General features: G+C 42.5%; 1 protein-coding gene across 1 annotated transcript in view; it reads right to left on the bottom strand.

Annotated features, from left to right (window-relative positions):
* Nucleotides 1–19,505, bottom strand: part of VPS8 (VPS8 subunit of CORVET complex) — a 932,181-nt gene that overhangs the window by 578,120 nt on the left and 334,556 nt on the right. The window contains exons 25-26 of the mRNA XM_030209561.1: nucleotides 17,258–17,300; nucleotides 13,991–14,063 (exon numbers count right to left, since the gene is read on the bottom strand). Of these exons, the coding sequence (XP_030065421.1) occupies nucleotides 13,991–14,063; nucleotides 17,258–17,300 (116 nt within the window). The remainder of the gene's footprint in view (nucleotides 1–13,990; nucleotides 14,064–17,257; nucleotides 17,301–19,505) is intronic.

The raw sequence follows: 19,505 nt of genomic DNA, 5'->3' as shown, positions 1-19,505 counted from the left end.
TTGTTGAATGGGAGAGAGTACGGGGAAGTGGAGTACGTGAGGTAATGTCTTGAGGCACTGTTGTGATGTATATGGGATTTATATGTTTTGATCCTTGCGGTATGTTTTTTCGAAGAGATAGGTCTTCAATCGTTTGCGGAAGTCTGTCAACTCATAGACCGCTCTCAGGCCGCGTGGCAGTGCGTTCCAGAGTTGCGTGCTCTTGTAGGAGAAGGTTGATGCATGTAGTGCTTTATACTTTATGCCTTTGCACTTAGGGAAGTGGAGGTTGAGGAAAGTTCTGGATGATTTTTTGGCGTTTCTGGGTGGCAGGTCTACCAAGTCAGACATGTATGCAGGGGCTTCGCCGTGAATGATTTTGTGCACTAACGTGCATATTTTAAAGGTGACAGGTTCCCTGAGTGGGAGCCAGTGTAGTTTCTCACGTAATGGTGCTGTGCTTTCGTATTTTGGTTTTCCGAAGATGAGTCTGGCTGCTGTATTCTGGGCTGTCTGAAGTTTTCTCATGATTTGTTCTTTGCAGCCTGCGTATAGTGAGTTGCAGTAGTCCAGATGGCTTAATACGAGTGATTGTACCAGGTTGCGGAAGACAGATCTTGGAAAGAATGGTTTTATTCTTTTCAGCTTCCACATGGAGAAGAACATCTTTTTTGTTGTGTTGTTCGTGTGAGTCTCAAGTGTAAGGTGGCGGTCGATTGTGACTCCAAGGATTTTTAAATTTTCTGAAATTGGCAGGTTTAGTTTAGGTGTGTTGATGGCGGTAAATTTTGTTGTGTTGTATTGGGAGGTTAGTATGAGGCATTGAGTTTTTTCTGCGTTCAATTTCAGTCGGAATGCATCTGCCCAGGTGTTCATGATGTGTAGACTTTGGTTGATTTCGTTGGAGATTTCGTTGATGTTTTGTTTAAAAGGAATATATATCGTTACATCATCGGCATATATGTAAGGGTTAAGGTTATGGTTTGATAGAAGTTTTGCTAGTGGGGTCATCAGTAGGTTGAAAATTGTTGGTGAGAGGGGAGATCCCTGCGGTACTCCGCACTCAGGTGTCCATGCAGCAGATGTGGTTGAATTTGATGTGACTTGGTATGAGCGTGAGGTTAAGAACCCCTTGAACCAATTTAGGACATTGCCTCCGATGCCGAAATATTCAAGAATGTGTAATAGAATTCCGTGGTCAACCATGTCAAAGGCACTTGACATGTCAAATTGTAGGAGGAGTATATTAGAGCCTGTTGCGATCCGTTGCTTAAATTTGGTCAGTAGGGTAGTTAGTACTGTCTCTGTGCTGTGATTCGAACGGAATCCTGATTGGGCGTCATGCAGTACTGAGAACTTGTCGAGATAACTTGTGAGTTGTTTGGTTACCACTCCTTCTGTTATTTTGGTTATTAGTGGTATGGATGCAACTGGTCTGTAGTTAGTTATTTCACTAGCGTTTTTCTTTGTGTCTTTGTATCTGAAGCCCTGTACGTCAATAAAATACCCACCCTTCATACCCACCCCAGTTAATTCTTATAATCCCCAAATATGCCCCCCATGCTATCCTATAAGCTCATAACCATCTATAACCTTTCTAGATATATTATGAACCCTGCTTTTAATTCCAAGTTGAAAATATACTATTGGTCTCAAAATGTAGTTTGCATGCATTTTATGTTTTGACTGACAAAAGAGAGAGGGAAGGAGAGGAAGTGATGTCATCTATACTGATTGCTGCTTAGGACCATAGCTCCGAGGCACAAAGGTATACATTTAGCTTTTACCCTGGCCATAATGTTTTGCTACCGTTGTGAGAAGCAGGCCTCTGCAGCCGAGAACTTACAGTTGCGAGTATCACATCCAAAATGCAGCAGACAAATATAAACTTGTACTTGCACAATAGGACTTCGCAAGCGATAAGACCTGACGCTAAGATGGCAGGCGCAGGAGAAGCAGACTCAACTGTAATCTAGACCCCAATCTGAGAGGAGATTTAGCCAGTGTTTCAAGACTTAAGAACAGAAATCTATGTTTTTGGCATTGTCTATGGAATAATCTTCCTTTAGAAATACATTTGGTGAAAGGTTATTATTCCTTTCATAAAGCTTTGAAGACTTATTTGTTTTGATTCTTGGTAGGATATGAAAAAATTAGATTTTTAAGTAATGCAGGTTTTTTTAAAATTTTGTATTGTAAATTCCTGATGTTCATCTTTTTCTTTATTTGTATCTCGCCTTGAATCTCAAATTGAGGGAGTTGGCGGGTGATAAGTCTGCTGTAACATAATATTTGAGGAACTCAAACAAGAACTTTAAGTTTGGAGGTTAGAACGGAGAGGTGGAAGCACATATGGATGAGCATGGTGAGGAGACTGGTTACCACATGATCAGCTAACCAAAATGGAGCAACAATGAAAGGATATGCTGTTAAAATTGGAAGACCCGGAAAATAGGTGCAGGAGATCCAATTTGAGATTTTGAGGGATCCATGAGACTTGGGGATTTCCACTGTCGTGAGGTAATCCAAGAGATTTACCAATCTATTCTTCTAGATGGGGCTTCGGACACTGTGCATGCCTACTTTGATATTGAATGGGCCCATTGGCTGGCAGGTTCCCGAGACCGCAATATTCCCAGTGATGCACCACCTGTTCCTCAGACCCCATCCCCACCAACTTACTTAACACCATCACTCCTACTGTCACCCCCCCCCCCCATCTGTCATATCCTCAACCTCTCTCTCTCCACTACAACTGTCCCTGACACCTTCAAGCATGCAGTAGTCACACCACTCCTCAAAAAAACATCACTTGACCATACCTGTCCCTCTAACTACCACCCCATTTCCCTCCTACCCTTCCTCTCTAAGATACTTAAACGCGCCGTTCATAGCCGCTGCCTTGATTTTCTCTCCTCTCATGCCATCCTCGATCCGCTTCAATCCGGCTTTCGCCCCCTACACTCGACAGAAACGGCACTATCTAAAGTCCTTGCCAAATCCAAAGGTCACTACTCCATCCTTAATCTCCTTGACCTATCCGCCGCTTTTGACACTGTCAATCACAACTTACTTCTCGCCACACTGTCCTCACTTGGGTTCCAGGGCTCTGTCCTCTCCTGGTTCTCCTCTTATCTCTCCCACCGCACCTTCAGAGTACATTCTCAGGGTTCTTCCTCCATCCCCACCCCACTCTCTGTTAGAGTTCCTCAGGGATCTGTCCTTGGACTCCTTCTTTTCTCAATCTACACCTCCTCCCTGGGTTCCCTAATCTCCTCCCATGGGTTCCAATATCAACTTTATGCTGATGACACCCAGCTTTATCTCTCCACATTAGACATCACTGCAGAAACCCAGGCTAAATTATCGGCCTGCTTAGCCGACATTGCGACCTGGAAGTCCAACCGCCACTTGAAACTGAACATGGCCAAGACCGAGCTTATTGTCTTCCCTCCCAAACCCACTTCTCCTCTCCCTCCACTCTATCTCTGTTGATAACACCCTCATTGTCCCCGTCTCATCTGCCCGCAACCTCGAAGTCATCTTTGACTCCTCCCTCTCCTTCTCTGCGCGTATCCAGCAGATAGCCAAGACCTGTCGCTTCTTCCTCTATAACATCAGCAAAATTCCTGTCTGAGCACACCACCCGAACTCTCATCCACTCTCTCATTACCTCTCGCCTTGACTACTGCAACCTACTCCTCAATGGCCTCCCACCTTGCCATCTATCCCCCCTTCAAAACTCTGCTGCACGTCTTATCTTCCGCCTGAACCGGTACACTCATATCACCCCTCTCCTCAAGTCACTTCACTGGCTTCCGATCAGGTACCGCATACAGTTTAAGCTTCTCCTTTTAACCTACAAATGCACTCGATCTACAGCCCCTCCCTACCTCTCTACCCTCATCTCCCCTTACATTTCTACCCGTAACCTCCGTTCTCAAGACAAATCCCTCCTGTCAGTACCCTTCTCCACCACCGCCAACTCCAGGCTCCGCCCTTTCTGCCTCGCCTCACCCCATGCCTGGAATAAACTCCCTGAGCCCATACGCCAGGCCCCCTCCATGCCCATCTTTAAAGCCTTGCTCAAAGCCCACCTCTTCAATGTCGCCTTCGGCTCCTAACCATCATACCTCTATTCAGGAAATCTAGACTGCCCCTACTTGACATTTCACCCATTAGATTGTAAGCTCCTTGGAGCAGGGACTGTCCTTTTTTGTTAATCTGTACAGCGCTGCATAACCCTAGTAGCACTCTAAAAATGTTAAGGAGTAGGAGTAGTATGTTATCATGTGCTTCCATAAATACCAGGATAAGAAGAAAATATTGCACTCAGTGCAGTGGTGGGGAAGTAGTGTGACTTGGAAACAGGCGGATATTGAATTCTCTGCAGATATTGCTCCTGCCACTCTACACCATCAACGCAAATATCAGGGTTGAACTGGGCTATTTAGGCAACAGGAGCTGCACTATAGATGGTTTTATCCCATAGGCTTATCCTTTACTAAGGTGGGCCACACATATACAGCTAGATCATTGGAAGAGTAGAAGTGCTACTTTGTGGAGGCAGGCCCGTCTTTGGTGGGTGCGCAGGGTGAGGAGTGTGCACCAGCAAGGCCCAGAGACAAGAATACTGGAACCCCTTGATGGCAGTGAATTACCAGACCTACCTAGAAGGTATCTCAACAAGCAGCCAAGTGATGATTGTATTCATTTGTGGGTTGCCTAGTACGCACCTTCTACTGGTTGGTTGGATATTTTAGGACTTGGTACAAATGAGTTCTGCAGGCTTGGTGAGACTGTTGGCACAGACTGTGGTTTGGCCTTGGGACTCCACCCTTGGCGGATGTGGGGCTCATTTTTTCAGTTCCAGCAGTACGTCTGTTGCTTCCTCTTTGCAACCTGCCATTGCTTTATGGCGGGCTGCCTATGGATCCTTGTGGAGTTAGGGGGAAGGGAAGGAGACAGAAGGGATCTTACTCTAGCGGGAAGGCAAGAGGAGAGGAGGTTGGGAAAGTGGGGGTGGGAGGGTTGGAGGGAGGATTTTAATCTGGTACGTTTCCTTTTGGAGGGGGAAAAGATTACACGTTAGGAATAGTTTGTAGGAATATCTTGGAGAACATGGATCTTTATTCAGTGTGGGTGTTATGGGTGTGGCTATTTGCAGTTGTGGGGCATTGGGAGGGTGAGAGTTCTGATACAGGGTAGTGAGGTAGTAGGAATAGTGGAGATGAGGGTTTGGATAAGGATCTTGGAAGGGGGAAGTCTGGACGAGGGGGAAGAAAAACTACTACTACTACTATTTAGCATTTCTATAGCGCTACAAGGCGTACGCAGTGCTGCACAAACATAGAAGAAAGACAGTCCCTGCTCAAAGAGCTTACAATCTAATAGACAAAAAAATAAAGTAAGCAAATCAAATCAATTAATATGTACAGGAAGGAGGAGAGGAGGGTAGGTGGAGGCAAGTGGTTACGAGTCAAAAGCAATGTTAAAGAGGTGGGCTTTCAGTCTAGATTTAAAGGTGGCCAAGGATGGGGCAAGACGTAGGGGCTCAGGAAGTTTATTCCAGGCGTAGGGTGCAGCAAGACAGAAGGCGCGAAGTCTGGAGTTGGCAGTAGTGGAGAAGGGAACAGATAAGAAGGATTTATCCATGGAGAAGGAGTGCACGGGAAGGGGTGTAGGGAAGGACAAGTGTGGAGAGATACTGGGGAGCAACAGAGTGAGTACATTTATAGGTTAGTAGAAGAAGTTTGAACAGGATGCGAAAACGGATAGAGAGCCAGTGAAGCGACTTGAGGAGAGGGGTAGTATGAGTAAAGCGACCCTGGCGGAAGACGAGACGGGCAGCAGAGTTTTGAACCGATTGGAGAGGGGAGAGGTGACTAAGTGGGAGGCCAGCAAGAAGCAGATTGCAGTAGTCTAAACGAGAGGTGACAAGGGTGTGGATGAGGGTTTTGGTAGAGTGCTCGGAAAGAAAGGGGCGGATTTTACGGATGTTGTAAAGAAAGAAACGACCGGTCTTGGCGATCTGCTGGATATGAGCAGAGAAGGAGAGAGAAGAGTCAAAGATGACCCCAAGGTTTCGAGCTGAGGAGACAGGGAGAATGAGAGAGCTATCAACAGAAATAGAAAATGGGGGGGAGTGGGGAGGTGGGTTTGGGGGGGAAAATGAGAAGCTCGGTTTTGGTCATGTTTAATTTCAGGTGGCGTTGAGACATCCAGACAGCAATGTCAGACAAGCACGCTGAAACTTTGGTTTGGATGCAAGGTGAGATATCAGGGGTAGAAAGGTAGATTTGGGAGTCATCAGCATAGAGATGGTAGGAAAAGCCATGGGATGAGATTAATGAACCAAGGGAAGAAGTGTAGATAGAAAAGAGGAGGGGACCAAGAACAGAACCCTGAGGTACGCCGACAGGCAGAGGGATAGAAGTAGAAGAGGATCCACCAGAGTGAACACTAAAGGTGCGGAGGGAGAGGTAGGAAGAGAACCAGGAAAGGACAGAGCCCTGGAATCCAAGTGAGGACAGGGTATCGAGAAGTATGCTGTGATCGACAGTGTCAAAAGCAGCGGAAAGATCAAGAAGAATGAGGATGGAATATTGACCTCTGGATTTAGCCAGTAATAGGTCATTGGAGACTTTAGTAAGCGCAGTTTCGGTTGAGTGGAGAGGGCAAAAACCAGATTGTAGTGGGTCAAGAATAGCATGTGAGGAGAGAAAATCAAGGCAGCGGTGGTGAACAGCACGCTCAAGTAATTTGGAGAGAAAAGGGAGGAGGAAGATGGGTCGGTAATCAGAGGGACAAGTAGGGTCGAGTGAAGGCTTCTTAAGGAGAGGTGTGACCACAGCATGTTTAAAGGCAGTAGGGACAGTTGCAGTGAAAAGTGAGAGGTTGAGAATGTGACAGATAAAAGGAATAAGAGCAGGAGAGATGGCATTAAGAAGGTAGGTGGGAATGGGATCAGAGGAACAGGTGGTACATTTTGAGGAAGAAAAGAGAAGTGTAGTTTCCTCTACAGTAACTTCAGGAAAGAAGGAAAAGGAATGAGAGGAAGGAGAGAGAGGGGAACGGACTAGTGGAGGGAGAGGTGGCGAGGTAGAGAATTCAAGGTTTATCTTTTGAACCTCGTCGTGAAAGAATTCAGCAAGGGTCTGAGGAGATAATGAAGGGGGAGTTGGGGGAGGGGGCACCTTGAGGAGAGAGTTCAATGTGGTGAAGAGAAGTCGAGGGTTAGAGCCAAGAGAGTTGGTCAGTTGGATATAATAATCCTGTTTGGCGCGTAAAAGAGCAGATTGGAAGGAGGTCAGCATGAACTTAAAGTGTAAGAAATCAGCAAGGGCCCGAGATTTCCGCCAGAGGTGTTCGGCAGAGCGGGTACAGGAACGTAGGTAGCGGATATTAGAAGTCAGCCAAGGTTGGGGTTTTGTACGCCTTATAGGGCGGGTCATCAAAGGTGCAAGTGTGTCTAAGGCAGAGGATAGAGTATTGTTGTAAGAAGAAACAGCTTCGTTGACAGACGTGGATGGTGCCACAGTAGAGAGGAGGTTTGAAACATGGGAGGATAGAGATGAAGGGTCAATATCGTGGAGATTCCTAGATAAATTAGATAAGATAGGAAGGGACTGGGAGGGAGGAGATTTAAGTGTGAAAGTTATAAGATGGTGATCAGAGAGGGGAAGATCAGAGGCAAGGAAACTAGAGGGTGAACAGTTGGAGGAGAAGATGAGATCAAGACAGTGACCATTTTGATGAGTGGGGGAGGTGGAGCACAGTTGGAGATTAAAGGAGGATGTTAAAGCGAGTAACTTGGAAATATAAGAGTTGGAAGGATTATTAGCAGGAATATTAAAGTCACCAAGGATGAGAGAGAGGGAGGAAGGATCATGGAAGAAGGCAAGCCAGGCATCAAAGTCACTGAGAAAGGATGAAAGGGACTTATCAGGGGGACGATAAATGACCGCTATTCGAAGAGGCAGAGGAGAGAAAAGGCGGATAGAGTGGACTTCAAAGGAGGAAAGACAGTGAGATTGAGGTGGAAGAAGGGGTTGAAATCTGGAGGAGGGAGAGAGAAGTAGTCCATCACCGCCCCCGCGACCAGCAGGGTGAGGAGTATGTGAAAAAAAGATAACCGCCATGGCAGAGGGCTGCGACTGAAGCAGAGTCATCAGGGCAGAGCCAGGTTTCTGTCATGGCGAGCAGATGGAGGTGACGCGAGATAAAGAGGTCCTGGATATAGGGGAATTTGTTACAGATAGAGCAGGCATTCCATAGGGCGCAAGAGAAGGGCAGAGAAGAGGAGGGGAGTAGAGGAATAGAGATGAGGTTAGAGAGGTCACGGTGAGATCTGTAGAGTTGGGATAATAGTTGGTGAGGAGGGCCAGGATTGGGATTGATGTCACCGACTGAGAGTAAGAGAAGGAGTAAAAGAGAGCGGAGGAGAGTAGGAGAGGTGTGGCCATGAAGGCGTCGAAGGCGAGAGGTATTTAGGTGGAATGGGGAAGGCAAATTGGAGGGAAGAAAGAGACGGAGATTAAAAGCCAAGAGGGAGGAAGAGGGTAGGAGAGAAGGTAAGGTGATGAAGTGAGTTCCTGTAGCGGAGAGAGGTAGGGGGTTAGGGAAAAGATTAGGAAGGGACAGGGCTAGGAAGAGAATGTGAATAGGGGCCATAAATGACTGAGGTACTTTAGCAACTGGGAAGAAGATTAGACGTAAAGAGAAAAATGCCCCCGCGCGCCGCACCTAGAGCGGAGGCCCTGAGTGGATCGGAGTGGACCTGGGTGTCACCCCGGAGAAGGCTGTAAGAATATGCAGATGAGCTGCAAGTCCTCCACAGCACCTGAAAGGCAGCCTGTGTTAGAGCTGGGCACATCTCAGCTGAGGAAAGGCTTACCAGGGGTTAGGCCGAAGCCAGCATTCTTCCCCCTGAGGGTCGCCTCACATGGCAGCACTTAATTTTGTTTCCCATAACGTCAAAAGCCTTAATTTGTCTCAAAAAAAGGATCTGTACTTTAAGGAGGCCTTACATAGATATATGGGTGTGGGCTTTGTCCAAAAAACTCATCTGTTAGCCTGACATGAGAAATTATTGATGAAGGGCACCTACCTGTATCTCTTCCTGGCAGCCAATCGGAAAAACAAGGAGATGAATGGGATGGGCATTCTTATCCATAAAAATGTTCGATGTGTGTCTCATGCACTTGTCAAGGATTCAGAAGGTTAATACTTATTGCTTAAGGTGGAATTGGAGGACCAGCTATATACTTCAGACAACATTTATGTCCCTAATAAAAAACAAGGAACATTTTATGCAGTCCTAGAGGAAACACTCTTAGATTTTAGAAATGGTATTTTGGCAATTGGCGGGGGGGGGGGCCTTTAATTTAACTTGTGACTCTCTAATGGGTAACTCTAATACTGCTGTTCAATATACTAAGAGAGACATGGCTAGATTACTTAGCTGTGCCCCTTGCACAATTCTTATTCAAGAATAGATATGTGGCTTCCAGAGAGAGCTAATTGTAATCTGGTACAAACAATCAGTATAGAACCCAGAGTATGGTCAAATCATGCCCCAATAAAGTTACAGCTGGTAGCCAGGAGGAGGTCATGTGTGAACTGTTATTGGAGACTTAACAATCAGCTTTTGTTGCATTCCCAAATTCTCCTTAAATTGGAACAGGATGTCTGAGATTATTTTCCTTTAATGATAATGGGGAGGCTACTGATGTTTCTTAAGGGAGGGCAGTGTATGCTAAAGGTACCTATAGATAGAATCAATGCCTTGGTCAAAAGTACAAATTAAGGGGGGAGCTTAAACATCTGGAGTGGGCTCCAAAAGCTCATCCAGCTTCAGATGCCTTCCTCAGGGATTTGTAAGCAAAGCAGAGGGATCTTCATGAGCTAGATCTCATGAGCTAGAACTGAGGGAAATCTGTTGGGCATTGCAACATACTAAAAAGGAATACTTCAAGTGGAGGGACAGGTCAGGCTGCCTCCTTATCAATAAACCTAAAAAACAGCAAGCCTGTAACTTAATTACTTACCTTGACAATGAGCAGGGGCAGTTGGTTACGGGGAAGGAAAAGATTCTCACTCTTTTTGTTACCTATTTTCAACATGTCTGTATACCGGAGGGTGACCCTGTCCTGGTAGATATAGATCATTTTTTGCAATGGGTGACACTCCTGCAATTGCGACCTGAAGAGTTGACGGAACTATCCCAGTCCCGTTGAAGATAAGGAGGATGTACACATAATGAACCATCTACCACCAAATAAATCCCTGGGGCTTGATGGGTTTATCAATAAATCTTACAACACTTTTGCTACATTTATAATGGATCCCCTTATTCGAATGTTCAACTTGCTTATTGCAATGGGGCAACTTCCTCTGTCCTGAAGATAGGCAAAATTGGTTCTTCTGTTAATCCCAGGAAAGATCCGTGCAAGTGCACCTCCTACAGTTTAATTTCTGGAGTGGAATATAAAAAGTTTATCAAAATTTTGGCCACTAGACTACAGTGCTATTTTCCTGATCTAATAGGTGGTGACCACATCACTGTATAGCAGCCAGAAGATAACATCAAGCAGTTGTTCAATAATGTGTGGGCGGCCTGTCAGGAGACTACTTCTCCTGCACTGGTTTTGACAATTGATGTGGAGAAGGCTTTCAAAAAGGTCTCTTGGTCATTTATGATGGCTACCCTAAGGAAGTTTGGGTGGGGGAGGGGGAAATTTTCTAACTTGGCTGTCTCTCATATGTGATAATCCAGTGGTATGCCTTAACATTAATGGGAGTTACACCACGTCCTTTTCATTGAAGTGAGGCACTGGAACAGACTGAAGGTCCATCAAGCCCAGCATCCTGTTTCTAACAGTAGCCAATCCAGGTTACAAATACCTGGCAAGATCCCAAAAGAGTAAAACAGATTTCATGCCACTTATCCTAGAAATAAGAAGTGGATTTTCCCAAGTCCATCTTTAATAATGGCTTATGGACTTTTCTTTTAGGAAGTTATCCAAACTTTTTTTAAACCCCACTAACTGCTTTTACTATATTCTCTGGCAACAAATTCCAGAGTTTCATCACACGTTGAGTGAAGAAATATTTTTTCTGATTTGTACTAAATTTACTACTTTGCAGTTTCATTGCGTGCCCCCTAATTCTAGTATTTTTGGAAAGAGTAAACAAGTGATTCGCGCCTACCCGTTCCATTCCACTCATTATTTTATAAACCTCTATCATATCTCCCCTTAGCTGTCTTTTCTCTACGCTGAAGAGCCCTAGCTGCTTTAGCCTTTCTTCATAGGGAAGTCATCCCAAACCCTTTACCATTTTCGTCGTCCTTCTCTAATTCCACTATATCTTTTTTGAGATGCGGTGACCAGAACTGTGTACAGTATTCAAGGTACGGTCACACCATGGAGCAACATAAAGGCATTATAACATCCTCATTTTTGCTTTCCATCCCTTTCCTAATAATACCTATCATTCTGTTTGCTTTCTTAGCCACCGCTGCACACTGAGCTGAGGGCTTCAACAACAATGATGACATCTAGATCACTTTCCTGGTTGGTGACTCCTAATGTGGAACCTTGTCCCCTATGCCCATTAATCTTTGCATTAGTGATGAAGCAGTTGGCCCAGAGAATCCAAGAGAGTACGGAGGTTCGTGGGGTATTTGTGGTTGGTCAGGAACATAACATAATGTCGTATGCTGATGATATTTTAGTTACGATTACTGATCCCCAAAATTTTCTGCAGTGTCTTCTGCAACATATGCAGATCTATGGTGCAGTTTCTGGTTTTCAGACTAATGTTACTAAGTCGATATTCTCAATCTTACTGTGCCAAATAGTTTAGCGCCTACTCTAAAAATTAGTTTTCAATTTCACTGGTCCACAGACTGCACAATTGCTATCTGGGGATTAATATTGAATCGCTGATTTGAAATAAATTATACCTCCCTTCTCCATCCACCCACTTCACCAAGTGTTTGCAGACTTTGGATGGGACGCATTAGTGCAGTTAAGATATTAGTGCTACTGAAAATTTTATACCGTTTTTTCTAGCCTCCCCTTACCAACACCAAAACTGTTTCTTACTAAATTGCAGCGTAAAGTATTCTCAGATACCTGGAAGCGTAAACCTCAAAGGGTGAAGAAGGAAAAGATCTATATAGAAATAATGTATGGAGGGGTGGGGGGTCTCTGATTTCCACACATGAGGCTGCACAGATGAAAGCTGTACTGGAATGGTTTGCCTTTCCATTTAAATAGTGGGTACAGATAGAACAGGCGGTAACAGGGGACATGCCCCTTCGAGCATTACCTTGGCTCCTTTTAGGGGAACTTAAAAAATATGTGGGGCGGGCGTCGTTAAGTACAAGTTGTACCCTGCATTCCTGGCAAGTCCTGAGAATGAAATGTTTTCCACATCCGATATATTTTTATGACATGCCCATCCAGATTGCTCCTGGCTTTATACCTGAGACGATGACCATTGCTTTTCGATCCTGGGCTACTTGAAGGTTAAGGGTACTGGGACAGTTGACTATAGAAGACCTTGATCTCCTTTGAAGCCCTTCAGGATGAATACAGGTTAGACTCTCATAATCACTTATACTATCAACTGTATGACTTTATGCAGAAGAATCTTACCTGAGTGGAGGCAGGAAAATTATGCATGCCTCAAAATATATAGAATGGGTATAGGGGTAGGGCTCATTTCTCGATTGTTTAAGGCTATTCTTTTGTGTCACCCACCTGTCTATAAATATGAGGTTAAGTGGGAACAATTGCTGGGACAAACACTAGAACACTAGAATTGGGAGCAGATCTAGTTACAACTTCTTAGGGTCGCTATCACTTCGAATCTGGTGGAACGTGGCTATAAAAAGCTGTTCCAGTGGTATTTCAGACCATAGAGACTACAGAAAATGTATGGCTATGGGACTGAACATTGCTGGAGGAGATGTGTTCAGCAAGAGACTTTTTTGCACATCTGGTGGGACTGTGTAAATGTTCAGGTATATTGGAAACAAGCTGAACAAATATTGGGGGACACTCTCCATCTACTCATGCCTTTGGACATTTATACCTGTTTGTTGAACGAGCCTCCAATGGGAGGCAGTGGACTATCATCACAAACTGTTTACCTTGGTTGTTATAGTGGCCAGGATTTGTTTAGCTTCTCACTGGAAACAAGGTACCTTACCATCCAGAGCCTAACTTCTCATTAAATTAGATCATCTTTATCTGATGTGAGAAGGCCACAAAACACGCTAATATGAGTTCATTTTTCAGAACGTGGTGCCCCTAGCAAGTATGACGAGGACTGGTGATTTGATTTTGGCAGTTTGTTTGCAGGTGTTAACAGCTTTGCTGATATTTCTGTTGTTATTGTTTCTCTATTTTCCCTATTCTTCATTGTATGTATATGGGGTGGGGGGGGGGGGGTGAGGGGAGAGAAGAAGGGGGATGGGATCTTGGCTATGTTCACTCACTTGGCATTCCTATAGCTCTGTATACATTAATGCTTTAATAAAGTTATATATAAGAGAAAAAAAGGGAGGGGATGGTATTTTGGATTTAGTTCAAGCTTTTTTTTTTTTTTTTTTTTTTAACTAGTAGCTCAAGGAAAGGTAGATTTTTTTCCTGTTCTGTAAGTATATTCCTGAGGTAATGAAAGGTTAACCCCCCTATTTACTAAACCGCATAGCACTGCCGACATTCAAAGTGAACGGGCTGTGTCGGTGCTAGTGCGGCTTAGTAAACAGAGGGATAGGTGACTTACCAAGGATCAGTGGGGTTTGAACTCTGGCTTTCCTGATTCTCAGCCTGTTGCTCTAATCATTACATTTTACTAGTAAACACTGCATCTAATATATCCCAAAGAGGAACACCAGCCTACACTAGAAATACATCTAGTCTGGTGTATTTTCTTAAGGGACATAAGCAATATTTGCAAAAAATGATATCTGCCTTACTTGCAAAGTTAAACTGACCTGATTTTTAACCAAAGGGACAAGATCTTCAGGGATGTCACCTAATGGATAAGCACGGCCCGCCAGACAGCAGCTACAGGGAAAGAAGAGAGTTCTATCATGCTTTAAAATGACATATTTTCATGCAAATAGCCACTTCCAAAGCAAAGAAACAATAACACATTCTTATTATATAATTACAGTTTGAGACAGCTTACAAGAATCAAAGTCATAGATAAAGCAAGGATTCAGACTGCATCCATGAAATATTTTTCCTTTTGTTCTGTATTCTTTCTCCCTAAAGCAACTTTAAATAACTGTATCCAATGAAATACCTTCTTTACTTAAAGATGTTATAATGCCTTTCCTTTGTATCATCCATACATTCAACGTCTTGTCCTATCTATATACAATAGTAGTGGCTAACAGTATAATTAAGAGCTATCAAGAGATTTGTAAACACCTGTTTCAACAAAATGCAGATATTGGGACACCTTTAAAACTCTGGGAAAATTGTGTTTTATATACTTAATTAGCAATTTTTTTTCCAGACATATCTGATCTGAAACACCCAAAATGGTCCGTATTTCAGCATGTGTGTGACTTCAAAAACTGAAAAAAAAAAAAACTAGTCACTGGTGATAATAAAAAAAAAACTGATGTGCAATCTTAAGAAACGTGAGAAAATTGACTGAAACCAAAAGATTAGTGATGCAGATTCCATTTGTACAATCTACATTGTAAGCTCTTTGAGCAGGGACTGTCTTTTTGTGTATGGTGTGCAGCGCTGCGTATGCCTTGTAGTGCTATAGAAGTGATAAATTATTTTTTTTATTATTATGACATTTGTATCCAGCGCTTTCCCACTCAAAGCAGGTAGTAGTAGTAGTAGTACAACACTACAATAAAATCCTATGTATGTGCCATATGATTTGAATAGGATCTATAAACAAACATGAGGCATACCATATTCATTCAAAGGCTTTTGGATATCGGTTTGGGGTTTTTTTTTTGTATGCCTCATGTTTGTTTACAGATCTTATTCCTATTTTAATGTTGTACAAATGGAATCTGCATCACTAGCCTTTTGGTTTCAGTCAATTTTTCCCACTTTTCTTAAGATCGCACTTCAGATTTTTTCATTTTCACCAGTGACTAGTTTCTTCATTTTTTTTTTACATCACACACATGCACTTTTATAATCCCCGCTTGTCTTTAGTTTCACTTTTACTCAGCAGTACTTTGCCGGCCCACAGCTTTTCTCACTCACTCCTGCAGCATCTTTAAGACGTACTGGCAGTAAGTCTCATGGTAGTTCCCCACTACGCTGTCATTTTTATTTATTGCCTTATTAGTGATTTTACTACATATTCAATGCCAAATGAATGATTTCATGTTTTTCAACACCAACTCGGCAATTTGGTGCTTTTAGTCACCCACACTCTCATTTGTTTATTTACCCAATTAGTAGTGTTCCTCACAAAATCAAGTTTTATGTTTGCAGCGTTCAGCAATTTTCACTGCTGAACCCTTGTTTAAGAACTACTACGTTGACATTATTTCATTTTCATTCTCTCTCTCTCTGTATATGTGTGTGTGTATATATATATATATATATATATATATATATATATATATATATTCATTTTCATGTTTTACAAGCCTTTTCCGTACTTTCTTCTATATCACACTTTTGATGTATTCAGATGTCTATTCACATTTCAATCAGATTTGTCTTTTTTTCCACCAGAACTGTTATTTTCAAGGCAAGACTGTATCTAACCATTGGATGACTGCCATATTTGGAGTTTCAAATTGCTACTAGGTATGAGTTACATGCAGCTTCCATTTAATATATTAGTACTTGTCCATATTTTATTCATATCAATTTTTCATTAAAATTACTCATTTTACTTTCTTATTTATTGATTTGTATGTCAATTCAGTATCTATTTTTTGTATTCTTCATAATATTGCTGAATTACATTAACTTTTGTTTTTATTGTTTTTGATTTCAGTTGAAATGATTCTGTAAGTTTTGCACATGTTTTTTTGCCTAGACCCCTGATGCAAGCAGTTTCACTGAAACACGGACCATGTCAGGTCTGATTAATAAAGCACAGTTGTGACCGCCTCCATTCTTGAAGGCTCTATGTGCTTCTTTGAACATTTGCTTTTGCTTATGTGTTCTTGGACTCTCTCTTTTGTGCTCTGATCTGAAACACCACCAGGAGGCAGTACACATAGAATAAATAAAAAACAGAGTTCAGTCAAGCTGCCTATGCATGTGTCTGTGACTAGGTGAGGAGAGGATAGGGTTGGGGCAGTCTGAAAGGAGTAATTCCCTAATCATTAAAGGGACCTGTTACTAAGCTGCAGTAAAAAGTGGCCTTAGCATGCCCTTACATGGGTTTTTCCCACATGCTAAGGCCATTTTCACCACAGCCCTAAAATAGCCGATTTCCTAGTTCTTTGCATTAATGGAAAATTACTATGTGAGCACTTACCACCACCCATTTTGTAGGTGGAAAGGACTCACGCGGTATTCCTGCACTAAGCAGCTAGCATGCGCTAATGAAGGTGCTCTATTTAGTGTAGGAACACCCACTCTCCATCCCCTTACACGTCCATCCAAAAAATATAAATATTTTTAGCACATGGATTAGCACACACTAGTTTGACAGTTACCACAGGACATCTGAGCATGTCCCATGGTACACCATTTTAAACTGCATCAGGTGCATGTTAGCACCTAACGTAACTTAGTAAAAGGGTCCTTATGCTTCAGTATATTGATGTTTCTGTGTTGCAGCTGCTAGAAATCCTTCCCCCATACAAATTCACTGGTCATTTTTTTTTTTTGGGGGGGGGGGGAGAAAGGGAGGACTTTATTCCTCTGAAAACTCTGACCCATTTTCAAACTGTGTGTGCCTTTTCCCTAGGTCTTACCCCATATCAAATTTGATCCTGTTCCATTAAATTTTCAGAGTAATTCTACCCCTCCCCTCCAATAGACATTCTCAATTCCTTATGTATATTGATTTCCAACATTTTCTTCAGTTTGAAAGAATAAACAATCAATAAGGAGAAAAGATCTCCCCCAATTCAGTAATCATGTTTTCCCACTTTCCCCTTAGTATTTGTTGAGGTAAAAGTCCCTTTAATCTAGTCAGTAACAATCTAAGGAAGAAAATGTCAAACAGATAAGTGGGACCATATCCCCCAAAACCAAAACAAATGAGGAAAAGCCGTTTATATATATATATATATTTTTTTTAATTCCCTTACCTTATGTAGACTAGGAGCTTGTTGCCCATAACAACCTGCTCATCTAAAAGCAAATAAAAAGAAACAACGTTTTCTATTAAGTATGTAACTATGAAGGTGATAACTTCTCTGAAGGTGATCTGAATTTTGATGAGATAGGTTTAAAATGGCACAAGTGCTAAGTTTTGTTACTGCAGCTTCAGAAAATGAAATGTCTAATTTACGTAAGAATACAAATTCCTATGAAGATGTCATCACTTCTGCTTCCCTTTTACTTTGAGAATGGGAGATACGGGAGGGAGTCTCAGTATGCTGGCTCAACTTAAAAAAAATAAAGCATTGACTTAAAAGGAATCAGATAGTTACAGATAGGAATGGCTTTAATATCATTCAGATTTCAGTGCAAATTCTAAAACTGGATTCCTAACAGTAAATGCCAGTGTCACAGGAGAGAAACAAAGAACAAGAAGGTTTAGAGTGATCCAGGATAAGCATAAGCTAAAGGTGAGAGTAATGTTGACGATCCAATATTATGGGCTCAGCTTTCAAAGGAGTTACACATGTAAACTGTCACCTTTGAAAACTGAATGAGTTTGTATGCTTATAGTTTAGTAGGCCTGATATTCAGACCATGGGAGTTAGCTGGGCTGACTCCTATGGTTGGAGCTGAGTCCAGATATTCAATGCCCAGCCATTTCTTGTTTAATTTTGTCTGGTTTAAACATAACTGGCCAATCCAATATTCAGCGCTGGCCTGTTCAGTTTAAACCGGCCAAAGATATACCTGCTATTTCAGTGGCCTAATTTAGTCGCCAAACTTAGCCAGTGATGTGCCAAATATTAGTGGATAGCTGGTTATATCACACGATATAACCAGTTATCCACTATGCGCTAACTGGCAATATTCAGCAGGAAATAACCGGTGATCTCCTGTTGAGTATTGCTGGATAGCCAGCTAAGTGCATTTAACTGGCCAGGAGCCGTTCCTAGCTGGTTAAATGGTTTTAAATATCGGGCGGAGTGCCTATTAATTTAAATGCTTAGAACATAGGTAGAGTCAGAGACAGGTTTTGGGCTGGGGGAAAAGATGGGTGTTTAGTGCAGATTTTCAGCAAAAGGTGTCTAATCCAGAAAGCCAAAACTTAGAGCACAGAAATAAGTGGCTTAAACCTAAACACTATCCCTGTACCCAGAGCTTAGTGCGGGGTAAGAGGGAAAAGAAGGGAGTGCACCATTGGTAAACACATAGGAGGCTAATTAATCACTTTTGAGTGTAGGCTGAGATAGTGGAGTGGGGTAGGGAAAGGGAACAGGTTGAAGTAGAGATGTCAGTGTGTTAACCTCTCTGCTAGAGAAAGTAAACTTTACAGAGAACCAGTGGCGTAGCCAGACTTGACATTTTGGGTGGGCCCAGAGCTAATATGGGTGGGCACTATGTATATATAGGTGTGAGTAGTTTTTTTGGGGATCCTAAATCATTTTTAATAAACAGTCTGCCCAACAGCTGTCCTACAGCAACATAAACCACATACATATTCGGAACCTATGTTGCAAACCTTAAAACCACCATACCGAGAATACAAAACACTCAGGACCTATAGAGCAATTCTACCACACCATAAGCAGTTATTTCTACGAGTCACACAAGGAAAAGGAAAGCATCTTAAACACTACAGTGAGCACTAGAACATCAATTCACCTATTGTAAAATGAAACCAGATCTTCCCTTTCATCTTTCACCATTTTTCTTTTTTCCCTCCTTTTCTTTCCTTCCTTTCCCCTCTTTCCCTTCTCTTCCATTTCCTTTTTTGACCCTTTCCACTTTCCTGTCCTCATTTCTCTCTCCCCTTTTTTCTTCTTTTTTCCCTCCTCACCTTCCCTTCTCTCTCCTTCACCCTTTCTCCTTGCCCTTTTTCTTCCACTTTTCCCTTTCCACCTCCTTTCTTTCCCCTTCCCCTCATCTTCTCTCTTTTCACCTAGTAAAGGGCCACCAAAACAGACACCAGATGCAGATGTGATTCCATATGCCCCAATGAAAGGAGAGTTTAATTTTACTTCCATTGAATTTCAGTATATTCCATCTTTATAACACCAGGCTTTCCAATCCCAAAGGCAGATTACAGAAACAGTTAAGATCAAGGAACATTCTCATAGAAATTTTGCAATGTGTATTGTTTAGAACAGCATAGAAAAATGAGCATAAAATACAGAGAATTATAACTGCTGTTTCTACCAGTTATAATCACTTTTAAGCTGTTTTACTGATGTT

This window comes from Microcaecilia unicolor, chromosome 7 (assembly GCF_901765095.1).
Source record: "Microcaecilia unicolor chromosome 7, aMicUni1.1, whole genome shotgun sequence".
Lineage (NCBI taxonomy): Eukaryota > Metazoa > Chordata > Amphibia > Gymnophiona > Siphonopidae > Microcaecilia > Microcaecilia unicolor.
Note: the sequence above shows the minus strand (reverse complement) of the source record. Positions and strands in the feature narration are given on the sequence as shown.